The 23704-nt window shown below is 42.0% G+C and overlaps 1 protein-coding gene across 5 annotated transcripts in view; it reads right to left on the bottom strand.

Annotated features, from left to right (window-relative positions):
- Window positions 1-23704, bottom strand: part of LOC149803360 (uncharacterized) — an 84878-nt gene that overhangs the window by 36926 nt on the left and 24248 nt on the right. For 4 of the 5 annotated variants that reach the window (XM_089951373.1, XM_089951375.1, XM_089951376.1 and 1 more), the window contains exons 9-12: window positions 23516-23581; window positions 21908-21958; window positions 1059-1157; window positions 287-337 (exon numbers count right to left, since the gene is read on the bottom strand). In XM_089951373.1, coding sequence (XP_089807499.1) covers window positions 287-337; window positions 1059-1157; window positions 21908-21958; window positions 23516-23581 — 267 coding nt within the window. The remainder of the gene's footprint in view (window positions 1-286; window positions 338-1058; window positions 1158-21907; window positions 21959-23515; window positions 23582-23704) is intronic. The other variant, XM_089951377.1, reaches the window with a different exon arrangement.

Here is a 23704-nt window from a genome sequence, read left to right as displayed (position 1 = left end):
GTGATGTAAAGAGCAATTTATTTATAAGGGCAACATCCAGTGTTACAAAACTCGAGGATAACTAAAGGCTCTCCTTTTTATTGCAGTACATTGAATTGACCACACATGGAATTGTCGATTTATATATTGAAAGAAATTATGTTAAATATTTTGTTGTGATTATATGCGTGGTGTGATGTTTATTTATATCTCAAAATAGGACATGATCGCAGTGTACCGAAACACTATCTTCATAGCCATGTCAGCCTTTTAGAACAAGAACTGATGTATTCAACTGAAAACTTACTGTTGTTCACACTAATGCACTGCTCTGGATGTAATCCCAAAATATATAGGTCTGTAAAAGACATAAAAGTGTAATTCATTGAAGCAGTTGCTGCATATTAGACTCAGTATGTACATAAATCATGATTCGGACCACCAGATGAGTAAAGAAACAAATACTGTTATTTATGTAAGTTATGTAGTCTTGGAAGCTATTTCATCCAATAACCGTGGTAACATTAACTCGTGGAGTGAGATACGAGCTTCAGAAAGACCCTTGTTTAAATCAGATAATGCATTTCCATGACATGTATTGTAAATTAACATTATATTTTCATTTTAGAATTTAGAGGTAACCTAGGTCTTAAGAGCTTTTATAAGAAGGCCACAAAAGATATATTGCAAATTTTGAATTTGCACTGAAAATATAATAGTCATAATCGTATAGGTATGTATTTTAAACCAACTTTAACTTATATTATTTTGTTTCCTCCGATTATACAAGAAGTCAGTATGTTTCTACTTGATATATATGTCATGATGTAAGTATGGAAAGTATATAGTACAAGAATGTTGTCTCTCCATACAAATTCGTATCTGATCTTCATGTCCTTTATAGAGTATATATAAGGTATAAAGTAGGAACTAGTGGATAAACTGCAATGCGTATATGTTGCACATTCCAGATCCTCTAACGTATTGCCGAACACGGATCTTTACGCTATTATATTTGTTTCAGCATATCCGTAACGGGCGCTAAAGGTATAAATTAATTCAAATTGATTAATACGTACACTTATATGAATCGTACTGTAAACAATAGTCAAGCAGGAGAGAGTCTGGAGGCATACTATTCGCTGTAACTGAAACTGTTCCTTGTCGTAAACCGGATCCTAAAAAAAAATAGGTCTCATGGTGCATGATCGTATGTTGAATAAATTATATATGAAAAGTTCATTCCATGTCATATTGTCTTCTGTGAAAGAAATTATATATGCTCAGTTAACGCAAATAGATCGATACGGAAGATGGCATATTTGGATTCGGTAACAACGTAAAGGTACATTTAAGCAAGCACAAATGTTCCCTAGTAGGGATCATCAGCCCAACTTCTGCTGCCATTTACGTGCAGACAGGCGTAATGTTTAACTTTCCATTGTTTAATTAACAAACATATATAGTACTTCATTATGTATTAGTAGTGAATGGGGTCACTTTAGCCTCAATGGGAATTAGCATTAAAAACACCCCTGGGTCACTTTAGCCTCAATGGGAAATTTAACATTGCGAAAACACCTGGGTCACTTTAGCCTCAAGGGGAATTTAGCATGGGAAAAAGTTTTGGGTCTGTTGAGCCTCAAGGGGAATTGAACATGGAAAATAATCTTGGGTCTGTTGAGCCTCAAGGGGAATTGAACATAGGGAATAAATCGTGGGACTGTCTAGGGACAAGGGGAATTGAACAGGGGAATTTTTTTTGTTTTTAAAAAAAAAGGGGGGGTAGGCAATTGAAAGTCTATCTCTTTTCGAGAGATGTGGGTGGCCCTGAAAAGGGCCTTTGGGTTTATATATGCCCTTAACATAAAGGGCATCTGTGACTTCTTCTTGTCCTTAGGCTTCGTCTCACTGTAGGACCGTAAATCAGGACTCTTTTGAGGCATCCTTGCCTTTCCACGTAAATCCTACTTATCGATAGGTTGCTGGCGGTCCTATGGACAACTGTCCATTCGGATCGGACATACATCGGTATGTCCGTCCTGAACATCATTGTTGACACAAGGGTGGAAGATTCCACGTCAGTCCACATGCTGAGGCGACGAGAACACGTAAATCAATGCAGTGAACTGCGCTTATTTATAGGTAGAGGAAGGATTGAAACGGATTGAGTTCATTGACCAATCCAAACACGCGTTACAAAATTCAGTCAGCTCGCATCCAATCCGAAGAGAACAGTCTGTGACGGCACGTGGTCTATATGGATTCGATAGCGCCTGTACGCTGTCAATCCATGCGACAGTTATTCAACATGACGGAAACTCAGAAAACGATCAATTGGGGTGCACCAACAGTGGAGACTACACAAGGGAATCCGGACTTACTTTCAGAAGAGGTGAATTGGGATTTTGTGGATTTTCTTACCTCGCAAGAATTTGTTCCGGAACCTTCGTCACCTTCATTACCACACGTGGAGAATTTTAGACAGAGACAGAAAGAAGAATTGGAGAAATTTATACAACGACAAAAGGAAGCGGAACAAGCTTTTCTTTTACAGCAACAACAGCAAGAAGAGGTAAGAAAAAAACAACAACAAGAAGAAGCAGCAGCAAAGAAACAAGAGGGTGAAAATCAAACGGTCACGGTACTGTTAGACATTTCAGACTTCTTTATCACGACCGAAGAGAATACGACCTTCCCGAGCTAAACACGCCAACCCTGTGACTAAGCCTACCGTACCACCCTTAGTGATTTCAACCAAATCATCATCATCAGAAGTAGGCCTCGGCCGTGGCAAAGGCTTAAGGCAGTTAAAGTTGATTGCTTAAACTCACCCCTACACCAAAAACCAAAGGCCCTTTTCAGGGCCACCCACTTCTCTCGAAAAGAGATAGACTTTCAATTGCCAATAACTCAAAAACAAAAAAAAAACATTTTGCCCCTTATAGTATGTGTATATGAGTGCGTGAGTGTAACTTCTTATTTAAAATCAAAACTCAAAGACACTTACCTTTTAATACCTAAATTATTCTTTTATAAATAGTTACAATCCAATTCACAATTCACAACCAACAGAGCACTTTAAAAAGTACATTCACTTCTGTCTCACTGTTTAGTCTCTCTGTTTTTTAAATTTCTTCACCGTCACAGTCTTTTCCTCCTCACATTCTTCCCTTCTTTTCTTCTCCTGTTTCTTTTTCTTCACCTGTCTGCTATCTTCCTCCTCTTCTCCTTCCTCTGAAGAATCCCTCTCTTCTTCTGACTCCTCTTGTTTCTTTTTTTGGGCAATCTGGAGACCAATGTCCTTTTTCTTGACAATAATAATAGGTATCTTGACTTTTGTCTCTTTTAACCCCTGTTTTTTCTTTTTTGACGGTCTGGACACTCTGAAGACCAATGTCCTTTCTTCTGACAGATATAGCAAGTATCTTCACTTTTATCTCGAAAAGAAGGCGAGTAGTCCGAAGGCTGGTCTGAAGAAAATTTTCTAATAACCCCTCGCAAAGCTCTGATGAAACGTTCGATTTGGCTAGTCTCTTCCATCGTTGTGCTTGGTTAGAGAGTGAAATGAATAGTGAAAGGACAAGACACACACGCTTTTATATACGCTGGTCTGCCATGACTATAAATTAGTCCATGCTGTTTAAATTTTAGTCATTTGACGTTTTTCACTCAAGATGAAACGATCCAATTCATTTGAGAAGAAAGAAGAAAGTAAGAGGCAGAAACGTGATCTATCGCCTCGTACCAGAGCTGAAGACTTGGCACAAATTCATGCCAGTGATTTTGAAGAGGACATGAGTGAACCAGAATCCGAACCCTCTAAACAAAGTTCACCACCCTTAGTTAACCCTGAAAAGTACTATTCCATTCGAGAGACAGAAAAGCGCTCCTCTAGAAAATTTAGAACCACGGCTTACAAATACACGGTGAAGTTTAAAGATTTCAAGGCCGAAGTACCGTTAAAGAAAGCAGAAGGGTTCATCACCCGGGTTTGGGATTCTTTACTCACCACACTCAAGCGACAATGTCAACCCAAAGAAGACGATCGCTTGAGACTTTCCATACAACACGACGGTTTGAAATCCCCTGTTTGGATCGAGTTTAGCACCCCTGCAGAATTGACCGCTTCTAAAGTCATGGACAAGATTCAACACGTGCAACAATCCAATGACCAGTTTGACATCACCGATAGAAAAGCCACATTGGACATGACCCACGTCTCTCCTCCTCAAGGGACTGGCCGCAGAAAGGTCTTATTGGTGAACGACCTTCGCAGCACCAAAAAGAGTCTCGTCCGAATTAACAACCCTCAAGACCAGATGTGTTTAGCCAGGGCTATCGTGGTGGGACGAACCTATGCTAACAAGAATGACACGGCAGAATGGAAAAGAGCCTGGAAAACTATTCGACAATCGGAGTGAAGCAGAACTCCTGTTGCAACAAGCCGGCCTGTCCAAAGACACACCCTGTGGCATTCCTGAAATGCAAACATTGCAAGATGTCCTAGCTCCACGCTACACCTTGAAAGTGCACCCTCAAGAAATGCGTGGGCCTCTGTTGTTTCGAGGGAAAGACTTTAAGGATGGAAAATACATTCATGTCTATTATCACGATGACCATTTCGATACCATTACCAGTATCACCGGATTCCTGGGATATGTTTATTACTGTGAGAAATGTGACCATGGCTATAACAATCGAGAAGAACACAAACATTGTGGATCGAAATGTTCAGGATGTTTGACCTCTCCACCCTGTCTGAACGAAGGGCAAGAACCAGTGCATTGTTCTGCTTGTCTGCGCACGTTTGTCAGCCCTGCCTGTTACCAACAACATCTGAAGACGCAAGGTTCACAGCAGAAATGTACTTGTCAGCTCCTGAGATTGTGCCCTACGTGTGGACAAGGCATACGTACCAATAGTACCAAGGCACACGTATGTTCAGGAAAGAAAAAATGTCACATTTGTCACCACATCGTGGACTTGGAACACCAATGCTACGTGAAAAAATACCAATGCCAACCAGAGAAAGAGGATGGACATAAGAAGAAAGGCAATTTCATATTTTTCGATTTCGAATGCATGCAAGAGACTGGCATTCACATTCCTAATTTCTGCGTAGCTCATCGAGCGTGCGAGAAGTGCATTCAAGAACCTATCTTCAGTCATTGCCCTCACTGCAGCAAGATTCCTCGAGGATGTGAAAAAATCTTTCGGGGACCGAACACGCTAGCCGATTTCGCTCGATGGGTCTTAGACCCCATCGACAAGACGTGGAGCCAAGAGGACATCGAACGTTACGGAGATTGTCATCGTCATGCCACGGTGATGGCTCACAATTTCTCCGGATACGATGGACAGTTTCTTTTGAGATACTATACGGAACAAGGCACCGAGCGTCCTAAAGTCACTTTGAACGGAGCCAAAATCATTTTCATGCAAGTGGGACAAGTACAGTTTAAAGATTCGATGAGTTACTTGGCCATGCCTTTGAGCCGAATGCCTAAAACGTTTGGAATGACAGAAATGGCTAAAGGGTACTTTCCACACTTTTTCAATACGGAAGCCAATCAACACGCCGTTCTACCCCATTTACCTGAGACTCACTATTACGACCCTGACAACATGCGTACCGAACAACGAGAAGCTTTCTATGCTTGGTACCAGGCTCACGCCTCGGACCCTTTCGACTTTCAGGAAGAAATGTTAAAGTATTGTCGTTCCGACGTGGACATTTTACGACGTTGCTGTGGAAAATTTCGAGAACTGTTCATGGAACACGGAGGGGTCGATCCTTTGAAAGAAGCTTGCACCATTGCCAAAGCGTGTTCCTTAGTGTACCAGCAACGATTCATGCCTGAAAACACTGTGGCTGTCATCAGTCCTCAAACGACCAACTATGTCAAACGTCAATACTCGGTCAAAGCCCTACGCTGGTTGCATTACTTGTGCGACAAGGAAGACAAATGGATTCAGCATGCCCGCAACGGAGGAGGCGAAAAGACCATCGGAACGCATTCGGTCGATGGCTGGGACTTAGAAAACCCCAAGATCGTGTACGAGTTTAACGGTTGCTTATTTCACGGATATCCCGTCTGTTACCCTGACCGTGGCACTAAAAATCAGTTTTTACAACGAACCATGGAAGACTTGTACCAGGCCACTTGTCAGCGACGCCTAAAGTTAGAACAGGAAGGATACCAAATGGTGGAAACGTGGGAACACGAATACGATCACCGTTTGAAAACTGATCCCGAGTTTAAACGCCTAGTGGAAAGCTACCAGTTCATGGACCCCCTGAACCCAAGGGATAGTTTGTACGGAGGAAGGACCAATGCCACCTGTTTGCTGTACCAAGCCGACGAAGAGAAAGGAGAAGAAATTAAATACTTGGACGTGTGTTCGCTGTATCCCTACGTATGCAAATATTGTCGCTTTCCTGCAGGGCACCCACAATTGTTGACGGAACACATCGACCTGAAAAACATTCGACAATACGAAGGCTTGATCAAGTGCAAAGCTTTGCCTCCCACGGACTTGTACCATCCCGTCTTACCTCACCATTGCCAAGGCAAACTGATGTTTCCTTTACTTGTGCCGAAACGTGCAACCAAGCTCAGCCTTGTCAGCACACCCAGGAAGAACGGGCTTTGACGGGAACCTGGGTCAGCGTAGAATTGTTCAAAGCTCTGGACATGGGATATCAACTGTTAGAAGTGTACGAAATTTGTCACTTTCCCAAGACTCAACAATACCACAAGGGTGAACCCACACAGAAAGGCATTTTCGCCGACTACGTGGATGCCTTTTTGAAACTGAAACAAGAAGCCAGTGGCTATCCTTCCTGGTATCACACTCCCGAAGACCAAAAGACATTCAAAGAGAAATACTGGGCACAAGAAGGCATTACTTTAGATCACATCGAGAAAAACGAAGGCAGGCGATCGTTTGCCAAAGTGATGTTAAATTGCTTGTGGGGTAAAATGGCACAACGTCCGTGTTTACCCAAGACGGAGTATTTGACAGAACCTTCCCGCTACTTTCAGATGATTCACGACAAAACCAAATTCATGAAACACGTGGACGTCGTTCGCGAGGATTTGATCTTGGTCAATTACGAAGAAGATCTGGACTTTGTACAAGACCCTTTTGGAAATGTCATCATTGCGGCTTACGTGACAGCTCATGCTCGCTTAAAATTGTACGAAGCTTTAGAAATGTTAGGGGAACGCGTCCTGTACTTTGACACGACAGTTGCATTTACATCCATCACCCGAGTCAACAGCACCCTGACATCGAAGGAGACCGTTTAGGACCCTGGACAGACGAGCATCCCGACGACAAGATTCTAAGCTTCGTCAGTGGCGGTCCAAAAAATTACGGCTACGAATACCGGGACCCACAAGGAGAAGTGCACACGAAGTGTAAAGTGAAAGGATTGACTCTGAATTATCGTACCAGTCATGTGGTCAACTTTGGGGTATTGAAAGAAGCCTTGCAATTTGGAGAGGATGAACACTTTAAAGTGACCACCTATCAACCCAACAAGATTGTACGTTTACCCACTCACCACATCGTCAGTTGACCCTTGGAAAAAGTCTATCAAATCGTGTACCAGAAGCGAGTGCGACTTCCCAATCATTTCACCTTACCGTATGCACACGCCGGTATTGGTCTGTATATAAAAAGGAACCCTAGGCAAGATCGATAGTTCATTGTGACTACCAAGACCAAGTGAACAAGATGAATACTTTCAGAGAAACACAAAACAAGTTCAGACAGGCAAAATTCAAGTGTGGGGCTTCTGAAGTGGAATGCGATTGTGAGCCTTGCGATGGGAACGATGCTGTACGCTGTGACCTTAGTGATGCCGTAAAGCATCATGGGAACTTTGTTCTCACTACCCCTATCATGGAAAGTGATGCTGTGCGTGTCAAACCTGAAGGATGCGAAAGCGATGCCGCTCGTCTTCTTCGACACTTTACTGGGTTTCGTTTTAAAGGTGGATGTTGACCTTCACGTTTACCCCCCTACGGATGTCATCCAGCCCTGAGCAAACTCCTGTCCATGTCACCCAACCCTCATCGAAACGAACCTGTGAAAGACGAATATTCGTTCCCTGTACGTTTGTCGGAATACTGCGACTTTGAAAATCGTCTTCAATCGTTCAAAGGAAAATGGCCTAAGTATCTGGGAGGACCGACCCCCGAAGAATTAGCCAGAACCGGATTGTTCTACTTGGGCGAAGGGGATAAAGTCAAGTGCTTCAGTTGCGGTGTGTCACTTCACCACTGGGAACCTCAAGATTCGGCCTACCTAGAACATGCTCGATGGTCACCGAATTGTCATTACTTACCCTTAGTGGGACCGAGACATTGAAGTAACTTACCATGTCGTTGACGAAGAAGAAGAAACCAGATTGGTTAGGAGTCAAATGTTGGACATCACCGAGACCAGTATTTAAACTTCATTTCAAAAACGATATTGAATCATTACCTAAAGAACTGCAAGAGAAGATTTACAAGGAAGTTTGGCAGGGGTTTGCCAGAGTGAAATCTCAATGGGTCACTGTAGAACTTTTGTGCCGAGAAATTCACAAGAGGAAAGTGAAAAAAGTCAACCAGTGTGTTAGATTTCTCTGGGTCAAGTATGCATTCGTCCTATTATATTACTCTAGACCGTTTACATCAAAAGAGTTCAATGAGATTCTTAGACGTTACCCTGAATGGCAGTGGCCAGAAATTACTCACTATGTGGCTTACTTTTGCTCTAGGAAAAGATTGTGAATTGTACGGACTGACCTATTCATGGATACTTTGCAAGAGAACATTCGTGCTTTGCCTGTGGAGTTGAGAGAACGCATTTACCGAGAGCTGGTCAAAATACAAGTCAAACGTAAAGAACAATTGCATCGGTTACGTCACCAGATCTTTAACCACTGGTGCTATTGCTACCGAAATAAAGAGACTATAAAATCAGGAATCCATGCCACGGCTTATGTCACAAGTGATTGAACAGATTCCGTGGAAGGAACTCAATGACCATATTCAAACCGTGGATCATTACCATCAATTATTACAAGAACTGTATCCATTCAATTTGGGTCGACAAGTGGTGTGTGTCTTATTGACTTGTTTTCTGGGATTTTGTTTACCAGCCGATTCCTTGTGGACTCTTTACGAACAGTACTTACCACCCCAATGGCCTTAAATGGTCACGAAAGACTCCTTTTGCTCAAAGCCTTGCGTTTTCATCTGGATACTTCTCGACCTCAACAGGAAAAAATGATTAGTCAACTTTTAGCTACCGAGGACGTGTATGACGATGTGTGTGTAGCTTGTGACTTACACCCCCATGGACAGATGTTCGTGACTGGCAAAAAGGAGGTTTTGAGGGTTGGACCCAAGAAGTGGCCCAGTATGCACGAGAGTTATTCAAGGAAAAAAGTTACTTTTCAACCTGTGTTAGTGACAGTGCCAGAAGAACCCGTCACCCAGGACAGGACTGTCGTGGACATGCCTGAAAGACCCTTTCGGGAGGACACTTGTGTGACCTTACCCCCCTATAGAACTGGTCAGAACATTACCCAAAACATGTTGTACAGACACTTGTGTTTATTCCACGTTGATGGTTATCATGTGCCTTTTATCGTTGTACTTAAGCCTTTAGCTTTTATGTATTTTTGTCTTTCGTGTTCATGTTTAAAACATTCAATAAACGTGTCCTGAAAAAAGTATATAAACTCTCGTCTTGTTTGTTTTCGTGTCACAAGTGACATTCCTGACACTATGGCTACCTCTGCTGTCTCTGCTCCCTCTTCCTCTACTGTCAAAGTCATCGACGAACACTTAGATCGTGCCAGTTGGGAGGCTTTGTATCTTCGCCATCCCTTTAACATGCTCATTGCTGGACCTAGCGGTTCAGGCAAAACCGAATTCGTCAAACGTTTGATCGAACATAAACATCATTTAATCGATCGACCACCTCAACGCATCGTGTTGTGTTACAAAGAGTGGCAATCGGCGTACAGTCTCTTGCGAGAAGGTCAAGGCGATTCCATCGTGTTTGTGGAAGGCATTCCTAAAGAAGACGACGGCATCGTCTCTGACTCCCGTCAAACCCATTTGGTCATTTTTGACGACATGTTAGAAGAAGACGAAGAAGAAATTAAACTGTGGTTCACGCGCAAAGGGCATCATCGTAATGCCAGTGTCGTTTACATCACCGAAAATTTGTTTCAACAAAGTAAAACCCATCGCACCATCAGCCTCAATGCACATTACGTGGTCTTGTTTAAAAGCCCTCGAGATAAATCGCAAGTGCAAGTCTTAGCCAAACAGTTAGGGACGCCTTGGCTGACTCAGGCGTACGACGATGCCACTCAAACGCCACACGCCTATTTACTCGTCGATTTGAAACCTACGACCCCCGATGATTTGCGATTTCGTACCCACTTGTTTCACCACTGGGGCAAGACGGAGGGCCTGTCCTCTACACGTCTCCGTCCTCGACTTAATTTCATTCCACAAAAAAAATCTATAAAAACCTCAGACACTTTTCGTCTGTCTCACACAGTCAGTTTGAACATGACGGCCCTTCAGTCGCATCTTCCCGTCAAATTGATTCGTGCCTTGTATGGCATCAGTCGAGAAAAAAATCCACAAACACGAGCTCGTGTCTTAGAAGCTAGTCTCAAAGAAGTCTTACGATGGTTCACGGTGACGGCACGTCAATTACTACAAGGGATCATTCAGATTCCTCATCAAACCAAACGCTTTTTTGATCGAAACAAAGTCGCTTTGACCCAACTGGCCGATCCTCGCATCGACACTCAAACCGAAAAACAAACCATTTTGAAACCTGGAGGGAGCGATACTCTAGGAGGGGTCATCATTCGCTCTCTCTTAAGATGGGATCCTAATGCCCCCAAAGTTCTCCCCAAGAAAAAAGTCAAACGAAGCTCCAAGAAGAAGAAAAAGACCAGGTCCCCAAGGAGACCCGTGTCTCCAAGAACTTCTCCAATGGCGGGACCCTCCTCTTACCAGACACCACCCCGGAAAAAGAAAAGAAGCACTCAGAAAAAGAAACAGAGAAAAAGCCCCCAGAAAATGAAAAGTCCACAGAAGAAAACTAGTCGCAAGAGAGGCACTTCGGCCAGGACGCAACCTTACACTCGGAAAGCACGACCTGCCACGGCGGTGACCGCGTCTCCGGTAGCCTCAGGTTCATTCACTTCTCCGTTGATGTCACCAAGAACTGAAGAGTACTTGGAGACGTTGATGACACCAAGAACTTCTCCGTTGATGACCCCAAGAACTTCTCCAGTGGCAGGACCCTCCAATTTAGTGGCAGTGGCCGCTGCTCACAAAATACCTTCTCCCAAAATCAAAGTCCAAGAAAGATCGGGCATGTTACAAAGTTTACTGGATTTGTCCAAGCAAGAACTGGCTCGATTTAGTCCGTTACGTACTCCTGCACGACGTGTCATGCCTGTCCTGAAGTTAATACGACGTAAAGACAATCAGTGGCGACGCGTTCCAGTATAAAAAAGGTCTGTGACCGAGTAAGGGTATCAGTGTTTTGGTGCTCCTGAAGATGTCACCCTCGAGAAAACATCCCTCTTCTAAACAACCCCAAGGAAAGAAAAGGAAAGGACTGCCTCCTCGTTTAGTCAAACATGGGGACATGTTATCTGTCCTGTCCAAAGCTTCTCCACCCCTACGAAAAAAACTCATTCAATCAGCTTCCAAAGAGGTCATCGATACCGTGTGCGAATGTTGTTTGAACGTCTTGAAAGGCACGATCCCTTTGTCCAAACACCAGAAACAATGCTTAGGCAAACATCGTCACGTTCTTCGCCAAATGGTTCAAAAAAAATTCCCCTTCGTCAAAAGAAGAAGATGTTGGTCCAACGTGGAGGCATTTTACCCCTCTTGCTAGGCCCATTGCTGAAAGGAGTCTTGGGAACCATGTTGGGAGGACTGGTGGGAGCAAGATAAAAAGGCCCTCGGAAGTCCCAAGATCTCAGAATCGACCCCTGACATCCCATGGAAGGACGAAAACTAGCTTTAGTGCCTTACAAACGATGGATGGAATACCATCGTTGGCAAGAACAACGCACCCCGCATTTTCCTCCTAATCCCCATTTGAGCGAAATGTCCCAGATACAACACGAATTGCTGTCCTTGATGGATCGCCAAGATTTATCCGAAACAGAAAAATCGCAAAAGTACGGTCAACTCTTGCAACGACTGCAACTCTTTCACCAGAAAGCCTCAGACGCAACAGCTCTTCCCACTCTGAAAGATTTTAAGACCTTGATGAAAAGTCCAGCACCATCACCAGTACCACCACCACCACTACCAGTGACCAAGACAGAAAAAGGAGAAGAAGTAGCAGGGTTTCAAACTCCACCAGAAAAAGTACGCAAGTTAACAACACCACCTACCTCCAGAATTGGATGGATTAAAAAGATGATGGCCACCCCTTCTTCATCACAAGAGAAAAAGAAAGTGAAGACAGAAGTGAAACAAGAACCGATATCCCCTGTTCCGACATCCTCCTCTGCGACACCTATTGCTGGTCGCACACGCAAAGCATTGCAATCCAAGAAAGTACCCCAAGAGAAAAAGAGTAGCATCTTCCAAGAGTGGGTGCCTTATTAACATACAAACCAACAAATGGAAAAAGTGTTAGCCAGCATTTACTACGATCCCTCCCATCCTGCAGGTTACGCAATAGTTCAAAAATTGCATCGTGCTGCCAAAACTCGACCGAAACGTCTCCGTTTACCTCAAGTGCAACGATGGTTACAAGAACAAGCTACCTACACTTTACACAAACCCATTCGACGCAAGTTTTCCAGAAGTTGCACCCAAGTGGAAGGCATCGATCATCAATGGCAAGCCGATTTAGCCGATGTCTCTCATTTGGCCAGCTACAATCGCGGCTACAAATATTTGTTTTGTGTCATCGACGTCTTTTCCAAATTTGCCTGGGTCGTACCCTTGACTTCCAAATCGAGCAGCGAGTTAGTGCGAGCCCTGCAACGAGTGTTCAAGCAACGTGTTCGTCACCCTCTTCGATGGCAAACGGACAAAGGCACCGAATTTCTGAACCAAGCGTTCCAAAAAGAATTAAAGAAACGTGACATTCATTTTTTTACTACCGAGAATCCCGAAACCAAAGCCAGCATCGTGGAACGTTTTCAACGCACTTTGAAAGAACGCATGTGGAAATATTTTACGCATCACCACACTCTGAAGTACATCGACATCTTACCGCACCTGGTGCAAGCGTACAACCAGTCTTACCATCGAAGCATTGGACGTACCCCGCAAGAAGTGACTCCCGAGAACGAAGTGCTGGTATTATAGCGCTTGTTTGGTACGTCCCCGACGAGGGCTGTCCCCAAGAAAAGTGGAGTGTTGGCCGTAGGAGATTGGGTACGCATTGGCAAAACCAAACGCACTTTCGACAAAGGTTACTTACCTAACTGGACGACCGAATTGTTTCGTGTCACTGGACGAGTGCATGGCCGTCATCCTGCCGTCTATAAATTAGAAGACATGAACGGAGAAGTGCTCAAAGGAACGTTTTATTTACCCAAGTTACAACGTGTCACCAAAAAAGAAGACGACGTGTACGACATCGAAAGCATTCTCGAACGCAGAACCCGTAAAGTGGGTAAACGAGGTGTCAAAGAAGTCAAAGTACGTTGGAAAGGATATCCACCCAGTTTTGATTCTTGGATCGACGCTTCGCAAGTCATCGACTATAAAAAGAAGTGACCATCATGCCCTTTCACACAGACGCAGCTACGTCGACCACTCCTTCACCCAGTTCTTCTCTGCAAGATTTACAGAAACAACCCTTGTGGGTGTGGTGTGGAGAACGTGTGCCTAAAACGCAAATCGTCTTTTTCTGCCAGATCTTCGTGGTGTATTGTGTCATCGGGGCAGCCATCGCCAATTTAAGTTTGCAACAAGGAGACAAACAATTGTGGACCATTTTATTGAGCAGCTACATCGGTTACCTGCTTCCCAATCCCTCCCTGAAATTCTCCTCGAACGGGAACCACGGGAACCTTGTGTCCAGTGCCAGTGTCAGTCACCACTCCAATAACAACAACTACAACAACCCTATTTTGGGCGGAGACACGCCTCTGACGTCCAGTAACCCCTCGGACAGCCACAGAACTTTGGAATTATGAGTCATCAAAACCAATTTTACTTAACCTTACCCAGTGACAGTTCCATGGAGGTGTTTCCCAAGAACACGTTGTGCTCTTACACGGCCAAATTACCTCAGACCATCCCATTAAATCACGAAGCCCATTGGGAAGTGGCTTTAGTAGAAATCATTCACCCGACCCAAGTCATCAATGTCCTTCCCAATCAAAATGAATTTGATGTTGAAGTTCATGACGAACAATTGCAACAGTACTTGGATACCTATGGCAAATATGACAAGAAAACCCCTGGCAAAAAAAATCAAAAGTACACTACCTATCACTTGTTCGTTCCCCCAGGCTATTATTTTAGTGGTCAACATTTGGTCAGCACCATAACCTCCAGGTTTAATGTCGTGTTTCTGAAAGCTTTGGAAAGTGTCAAAGAAAGTGTCACCATGGAATACCACAAAGCAGCTCGTTGCTTCTTGATGAAATTAGACGGGAGTAAAATCGTGTCCATTTTATTTTGTCCTGAATTGTTTGACATGTTGGGCGGAGACATGGACATGAGAATGGCCATGCTCAAGAAAAACGAATTACCAATCATTTACGACAACGAGTCTTTTAGCAAGTTATTTCGTGCCCCGGTAGAATTGAACCAAGGACTGAATTTGATGTTTGTGTACTCCGATGTGGTGGAGTATAACGTGGTGGGACACACCTCCGTACCCTTACTGCGTGTCATTCCTTTCAAAGTGGATTCTGCCACGTCTGCTGACGAGGAAGGTGGAAACACTTACCACGTTCACCGCGAATTTGTACATCCTCACTATTTGCCTGTCAGCAAGTCGTATTTGGACACGGTAAACAATGCTATAAAAGGAGATCTGGGACAAAATATTCCATTCACCAAAGGAAAAGTCACGGTGAAACTCCATTTTCGAAAACGGTTCTCTCATGACTCGTAAGTCATGTATCCAGTGTACCGAGGGGTTGCTCGACAGCGAGGACACGGTTTAGGAGATATGTTAAAATCGGCCTTTCGTTCGGTGGCTCCGGTGTTGAAACCGATGGTGACATGCGGATTGCACGCCTTGAAAGATGCGGCATTGACACAAGGCAAAGAATTTCTCCAAAATGTCATCATCGACAAACAAAACCCAAAAGAAACCTTCATGAGGGCAGGCAAAAATGTCTTGCTGCAAACGGGTAAAGAACTTTTGGACCGACGAGACACACCTATAAATGCCCTGCACGCTACCGAGTCAGGCATTCAGCAAGGACACGGTAGAAAGAGACGACGAAGAAAACACCCTTTCACCAGACTTCACACTTCTAAAGCTAGAAAGGCAAAGAAAAGAAGAACCGTTCGAGACTTAGACGTTTTCGATTATTGAAAAACAGAAAAAATGATGCACCGAGAGTCTTGCGCTTGTTCCAAGTCGGAACTGGATCTGTTTGCCATGCCCCCCACCATGATGACGATGCAAGAATCCCAGTGGGTGGAATTTCATCCCGTCTCCTCTTTGACGGATTCCGCTCCCATCGAGTTTGAAATCAAAAGTCAGCCCAAAGATTACATCGAACTGAATAGCAGTTACCTGTACTTGAAAGTAAAAGTGATCAAAACGGACAACACCCTGTCAACAATTTCATGCATTCCTTGTTCAGTGAAGTGGACTTGTACTTGAATAACAAACTGGTCAGCAGCAGCATGGATACTTACCCATATCGTGCCTACCTGGAAAATCTCTTGACGTACGGAAAAGAAGCCAAGAATACTCATCTGGATGCTTGCGTGGTATGGAAACCTGACACGGCAGGTGTGGCCACGTTTAGCGACACAGTCCTGACAGAAGATGACAATCCTCACAATGTGGGGTTTAACGACCGTCGTAAGAAAATTCTGCAAGGGCGAAGTTTAGAACTGATGGATCGTTTGGATTTGGACATGTGGTTACAAGAAAAGTATTTGCTGAACGGGGTGGATATCCGTCTGAGACTGAATCGTAGCAGTGGCGTTTTCCATTTGATGGCCCATGCCAATGAATACAAAACTATCATTCAAGAAGCCCGACTTTACGTGCGTCGTGTGGAAGTGTTACCTAAAGTGGGAAACGACGTCAGTCAGACGTTGAGCAGAACGACCGCCAGGTATCCGATACGACGCGTAGAAGTGAAAACGTTCACCATTCCCGCTGGACAGCGATCTATGATCGAAGATCATCTGTTCCAAGGACAGTTACCCAAGCGTTTGATTGTTGGTATCGTCAGGAATTCAGCCTTCAACGGAACCCACGATCAAAATCCTTTTGAGTTTCAACATTACAATGTGTCCAAGATCGAAGTCAGTCGCGACGGCAAGACCTTGTGTACCCGACCCTTTGAGCCTAACTTTGGTGTCGCGAAGAATTATTTGAGATCGTACTTGTCCCTGTACGAAGCCATCGGACAGTTAGGAACCAACACCAGTCACAATATTTCGTACGACGATTATGCAGGAGGCTATGCTTTGTGGGGTTTTGATTTCACTCCAGACCAAGGCAGCGACGAGGGACATTTCCACCCTATAAAATCGGGTCAGATTCGTATGGAACTTCAGTTTGCAAATCCACCTCCAGATCACACAGTGAACGTCCTCCTGTATGCAGAATTTGACAATACCATAGAAATCAACAGTTTGAGAGAAGTCATTCTAGATTATTAGAAGCCATGGAAGACTGTTATCCTTCTTTACCTAGTGGAGAAACTTTGAAGATGGAATGTGAGGAGACCTTGGAAGAAGAAGAATCCCAAGACGAAGAAGTTATCATGATGAAGTCAAGATGGCCAGAATAAGAAGCCAATTTAGTCTCCTGTTTTGCTACAGTCCTGGCAGATATAATGAAAGAATTGATCAAGGAAGAGTGCTATGGATGTCACAACGATCATCCCAGTCAAATTCAACACGACAAATGTCTGATGTTAAGTCAAGAAGAAAAATTGGACAAATATCTGGACAAAGCTTGGGATCACATCGAGATAGAATTCGTGTTTAACGAGTAGTATAAAGGCTTGGATAAACATTCTTCTCCTCCATTAACGTCTCTGGAGTGCCGTCGCATCGAATCTCTCTTGGACCAGAGTAAGAAGTCGGATCTAAACGCCTTTTACTTGTCACACATTTTCAAGCAAAAAGTCAGGATCGAATTGATCACTTATCATTACCTGTGAAGAAGAAAACCACACAAATCAATGGATGCCTGGGAACTTTATTACCTTTTGAACCACAGCTCGTACACGGCTTCTTGGAATCCTGTCGTCTGTGCTAAAGATGAACTCCCTCATCGTAAACCTCAAGACCAGCTAGCTTATGTGATCAACACGGACGACAGTCATGTCCCAGGAACCCACTGGGTAGCCGTCTACTTTCCTCGAGAAGGATGTGTGGAATATTTTGATTCGTATGGATTGCCTCCTTTGGAAGACGATATCATTGACTTTATGAGAAGAAATGCTCAGACCACCCGATTCAATAATGTGAAATTACAAGGCACAGATTCCTTGGTGTGTGGACAATATTGTGTGTATTTTCTGCATCATCGCAGCCTGGGTTATTCCTTAGAACATTTAGTGACTCATTTTGATCCTCGTTCTTCTTCTAGAAACGATGTGAAAGTAGATCAATGGTTTTGTGACCATTATGCTTATCTTTTGTCTCAAGCTAGGAAACGTAGTGTCCATCAATGGCCTAATGACTTCCAACAGTGGAAATCACAATTTCATTCACAACGTTGTCAGCCTTGTCCAAAATAATGTGTAAGTTGGAAAAAATGTTTGTTATTTGAAAACATGTTTGATGTTATATTGTTAAAAATGTTATAGTTGTTTGTTAGTGTTAAGTGATTTTGAATAAAAAAAAGTTGTGTTTTGAAGAAAAAATGCCTTTGTGGTTTGTTTGACTATAGAAATCTTGATTCATGCTATTTGACTTCTTACTATCCCTCTCATGACACTCATTGAACGTTGCGGCTCGAAAACCGTGGAGGGATGTCTTCCTTCACGTCCGCACTTTGACTTTAAAGCCGGGGGTAGCCTCCAGTCTAACCATCCATTGTCGACTCATCCTCCTACGAAGATGTGCTCCAAACTTGCTAAGCTAAACGAAGCCTACGTGAATTTGCATAGGGTCAGACACAGTCTGATACCGAAGCCAGAAGAGATAGAGAATGTGAGAATCACTGAAGACCTGATAGAAGAGCTCTTCAGAGAAGAAGTGAACAGGGAGAAAGAAGAATGGACAGAGAAGTACAGACTTCAGGAACAGCAGAGAGAGCAGCAACAGCAGCAGCATCCTGAACCTGACAGAGGCTTTGTCGATTGTCGTATCGACACCAAAGAGTTCTTCTTCTCTTTCCGAAGAAGCAGACCTATCGTCAGAAAGTCTATCGTCAGAGGGCATCGCATTCTTAGAAACTAAAAGATTGCCATAAGCAAACACAAAAAAAACTTTTCAGGGCTACCCAATACTCTAGAAAAGAAATAACAATCGATTTGCCAATGTGTGTATGTAGAGTAGTGTGAATATAAACACTGACTCTTTTTTATAGTGTGAGTGTATGTGTTTCTGTATATGATTGTGTGTTTGTAAGTGATCACGTAAGTTTGTGTGGATAGTAGATCATGATCATGTTTGTTTTGTTTTTTTGCTGTTTGACGTGTGGGGAGAGTAGATTTGGGGTTTGATTGCTTTCCGTATGTGGATAGTATATTGAAGTGATTAATGAAAATTTTTAAATTAGTAATGGGTAGTATAAAAAAGTGAGTGAGTGTTTCTTTTAGGTCGGCACGTTGTTTGGTCATGAACTAGGTAAGATCAATTTTGTTTTAGGGGATGTTTTCCTTCACGTCCGCGCTTTTAGCATAAAGTGAAAATCGCTGGGCAGTCTAGCTACCCTGTTCATTCGTTAACAAGACAATGAATACCAGAACTGTAAAGCTTCTAGAACTCCAGATGCACCTGGAATATGCCAGGCGCATACTAAATGAACTGGCCGCGGAGGCCATTATCGAAGAGGGAAGGATGAAAGAGGAGGAGGAAAGAAGAAAAAAGGAAGAGGAGGAAAAGGAGAGAGGAAATTTCAGAATCCCAGAGACAGAAAATTGGGATTCTGAAGCCACTTATCCCGCCTCTGCTCTCCCCCAAAAAAAGAGTGAAAAGAGACTGGGGAAGAATGTGTGTGTGTGGTGCCAGGCCTGGAAGGTGCCATCATTAACCAGGTGCCATGGAGTCAAAAACAAACAGCCCTTTTCAGGGCTACCCAAACCTTTAGAAAAGAAATAGTAATCGATTTGCCAATGTGTGTGTATGTAGAGTAGTGTGAATATAAACACTCTTTTTTATTTTGTGTGTGTGTGTGTGTGTGTGTGTGTGTGTGTGTGTGTGTAAGCGATCACGTGCGTTTGTGTGGATAGTAGATTACTGGGTTATGTAAGAGCTTAAGTTGGTTTGTGTGATAGTAGATTAGGATTCCATTTTAATGCTTTGCGTGTGTGGATAGTAGATTTGGGGTTACTTTATTGCTGCTTCACGTATGTGGATAGTAGATAATATGAAATGAGAAAAGTAGGAGATGTTTTCCTTCACGTCCGCGCTTTAACTATAAAACTAAGTGTTTGCCATTGGAGACCATTCCACGGAATAAGCAAACAAGAAGATGCCAGCAGCTTCAGCTTTGTATAACAACCTTATGGGAAGTTGGTATTGGATGATGGATGGATTGAATGTTGCAGAAAGGCTTGAACAGGAATGGAGGCATGCACTGACAAAAGACTTCGTCTCAAGACAAGTAGCCAGCCTCCACTTAGCCATCCATATTGTGAAAGAAATGATAGAGGATGAGGAGAAGAGAATCAGAGGTTTCATTAACCCACCGTATGTGAAAGTGGGCAAGTTGAAAGAAGCCATAGTTTATGTGACGAGTGTAAGGTGTTTATTAGAAGACATTGTAGAATGGACAGATTGGTCTTTTGTGAAGTGGGGCTTAGACAAGCTTAAGAAAGCGGAAGAAGTAATGAGGAAAGTGCTGACCGAAGAGGTCAAGAACATCAAAGAAAAGTGGCCTAAGGAAAGAAAAGAAGACGAAAATAGAGAACAGAAAACTTAGACAAACTCAACCATAACCGGATACGAATACAGGAGAAATTCAGAGCGCTAGGCCATCCTGACTGGATGCCAGAGACGAAGGAGAAGAAGAAAGGAATTTTAGTAAAGATAAGGGGATGGTCGAAGAAGTGGAGGAGTTAGAAGAAGAAGAAGAAACCCAAAGGCCCTTTTCAGGGCCACCCACATCTCTCGAAAAGAGATAGACTTTCAATTGCCTACCCCTTTTTTTATTTTTATTTTTTTTTTTAAATAAATCCTCTGTTCAATTCCCCTTGTCCCTAGACAGTCCCACGATTTATTCCCTATGTTCAGTTCCCCTTGAGGCTCAACAGACCCAAGATTATTTTCCATGTTCAATTCCCCTTGAGGCTCAACAGACCCAAAATAAATTCCCATGTTAAATTCCGCTTGAGGCTCAACAGACCCAAAATTTTTCCCATGTTAAATTCCCCTTGAGGCTAATGTGACCCAGGTGTTTTCGTAATGTTAAATTTCCCACTGAGGCTAAAGTGACCCAGGGGTGTTTTTAATGCTAATTCCCATTGAGGCTAAAATGACCCCATTCACTACTTGTATTACAAATTGATTTCGAAACAAATTGATGTTTTCATATTGTATATAGCTTAAGTTATTTGTTAACAAACGTATTGCAATGATGTATACTGACGTGTGGATCATCATTTTAGCTTTAATTTAGTCCTACTAAGTAGATTCCTTAAGGTGAAGTAGAATTGGATCAAATTGCTGCTCGTCGCATTGGGAACAGTTCTGCCATTTCTAATATTCAAGCATGGTGAACAGATGTATCTTCTACGTTGTGCATATTGGTTATAAATTGTGGAGTATTTTTCAGTGTGTACACAAGTTTAATAAATGAAGTTCTTTATGCAAGCTCACACGTTAACGATAAACAAGTTTCCATAATAAATGAATTTCTTTATGCAATCTCACATGTTAGCGATAGAAGAGTTGAACTTCACCACTTCTTGGTTCTATTGACTAAGATGATCCTTTAGATGACGACTACATGAAGAATAGTGTCGTAGTTAAATAAAAAAAAAACTGCGCCTAATCTACAACCAGAATTTTCAACAATAAATATTGGATCTTTCCATTGAAACAGTCTCCAAAACAATTTCCAATAATGAATATTTCTTTACAACATTAGATATGACTAAGATAAACCGTTTAAATATAAGAACGTTTTCAAACAAAAGTTAAAAGCACATTATCACTAAATGCACAGAAGAGGAGTATCATATAGAAAAAACAAAATGCAAATTAAATGCTTGACATTTACCAATCAAACATTTCATTTGTACCAGTAAAACTGAAACGCTTTGCTAAAAATACCAGTTAAAGTTACATAAAACTCAAATACTCTTTTTGCCGACCAAACGCACAATTTGGCAGAGAGAAGAACCAGGATTGAATTCTCCCCGATTTCAAATTAGAATATTTATAAGCACAAATGTGCATGATCGGCATGTGAATATATTTATAATTACTTTAATAATTCTGCAAAGAAGATTGCATAATATCGATCTTAATAAAAAATAAATTATGAAGTTTTATATAAAATGGAGAAATTCCAGACCATTATTTACCTGTGATGATAGTATGACAGGAACAGTAATTCGGCAGTCTGTGAAATATATCTAAAAATATATTACATAATTTAACAAGCAAAAGGACAGGAAAAGGAGATATATCTTGGAAAAAGGAGCAGTTTGAACTCTAAAGGTGAAGATAAAAATACAGTGGTGGGTGGGAGGAACAGAACAAAGCAACTTTAAAATTAAAAGACATTATGATCAAATAAAAGGAATATGTATGTTTTAGTGAGATAACACTCCGATAACTATATTAATAAACGCACTGCAAGGCAGAAAACATGTATAACATCGTTATTTTATATACTTTCAAATAAGCATGTCTCTATCAAAGGTAATACGGTATTTAAATTGAAAACGCATCAGCAGCCAAAAACAGAAAGATTGAGCTTTGACTGTTTTGTTCGCAGGAATTTAGTAGTTACTTGGTTATAAGTTTAGTCCAACTGCCAATAACATATATTTTGATCTGCGGTCGCTTAATACGCCGGAAGATCATAATCGATATGGTGTATTCTACTGGATATTAAAAACAATCTGCATAGATCCATCTCTGCCTGTGCATTGCTTGATGGAAGATCTGAGTCTCTGCAGGTTGCAGATGAATTCGACTTACACGGTGTTATGCATATCTATACTGTGTTCTTAATTGTTTTGTCCGTGATTGAGGGTTGTCCGTGACTGTGGCTTGTGGATGGAGTTTCTGCATAACAAACTTTTGACATTCTTGTAAGTAGCAAACAAGATATTTACTTGATTTAAGTCCAAGGCCTTTATTGAATAGTTCGTGAGATTTTCCATTGGAATTCGGAACATTATATTGTGTCCTAGTTCAAGTGTGTATTTGTGTATATAGAGAAACTGCTAAACAAATAATTAATTTCTTTCATGAGATCAGTATGCGAATTCCATTTTTGTTCAGATAACTTTTTAGAAGAATTATCTCAAACATTCATTCGCCTTAGTAAGCTGGCATGGATTAACGCATTATTTTGGGATTTTTGTGAATTCACTCAACGTCAATCCGAATTGCATCATGGTTATATCATGACATTCAAGACCATTGGTACTTCAGTACATGCAAGACTACTGAAATTCATTTGGAACATTCTAAGCTTTTGTACAAGTGTTAGAACATTGAGGATTATGTTGAACCTAATTCTCAATACCGTACGTGTCTTTTGCTTTTACACATTGAATTCTAGGGAAATCAATGGTTTATTGAGTTTTACTTTTTTTTAAAAAAATTGTTTTCGTTTTTTTTCTACGTAACACCGGTAACTCTCTTGGATTTGCAGAATGCCCAAAGAAATTAAATTTAAGGGCATAACCAAGTAAACATTAAATAAAACGAAACATAATGTTGTATATCTTTTAAGATTGTCTCGTTGATACAATGTTGAACTCAATGTAGTCTGTAAGATTATGTACCTACTATGATGCCAAGGTGCCACATTTCTGGCTTTGCACAGAAGCGTTCTAAAAATGTAGTTGCTTGCTATCTTATTCGGCGAAAAATACTAGTTATACAACTGTCGGCAAAAACGTTTTAAGAAAAGGCATTCTAGTTTTACTTCATAACCAAATATTAACAATGATTACCTGCGATATGTAGAACAATGTCCAGTCTGCAAATATCTGAACTGACACCAGCAAGTAAATTCCATACTGAAATAATACGACAGTTAAAAACGACAGTGTGAAAGTTTTCTCCCTGTACATTTAATAAAAGTAGACTATAATTATATATTAACCATGTGACATTCTTCGGCATTTAGTGAAAGTAGATAT

Source organism: Sinohyriopsis cumingii, chromosome 3, assembly GCF_028554795.1.
Source record: "Sinohyriopsis cumingii isolate HCF-2022 chromosome 3, ASM2855479v2, whole genome shotgun sequence".
Taxonomy (NCBI): Eukaryota; Metazoa; Mollusca; class Bivalvia; order Unionida; family Unionidae; genus Sinohyriopsis; species Sinohyriopsis cumingii.
Note: the sequence above shows the minus strand (reverse complement) of the source record. Positions and strands in the feature narration are given on the sequence as shown.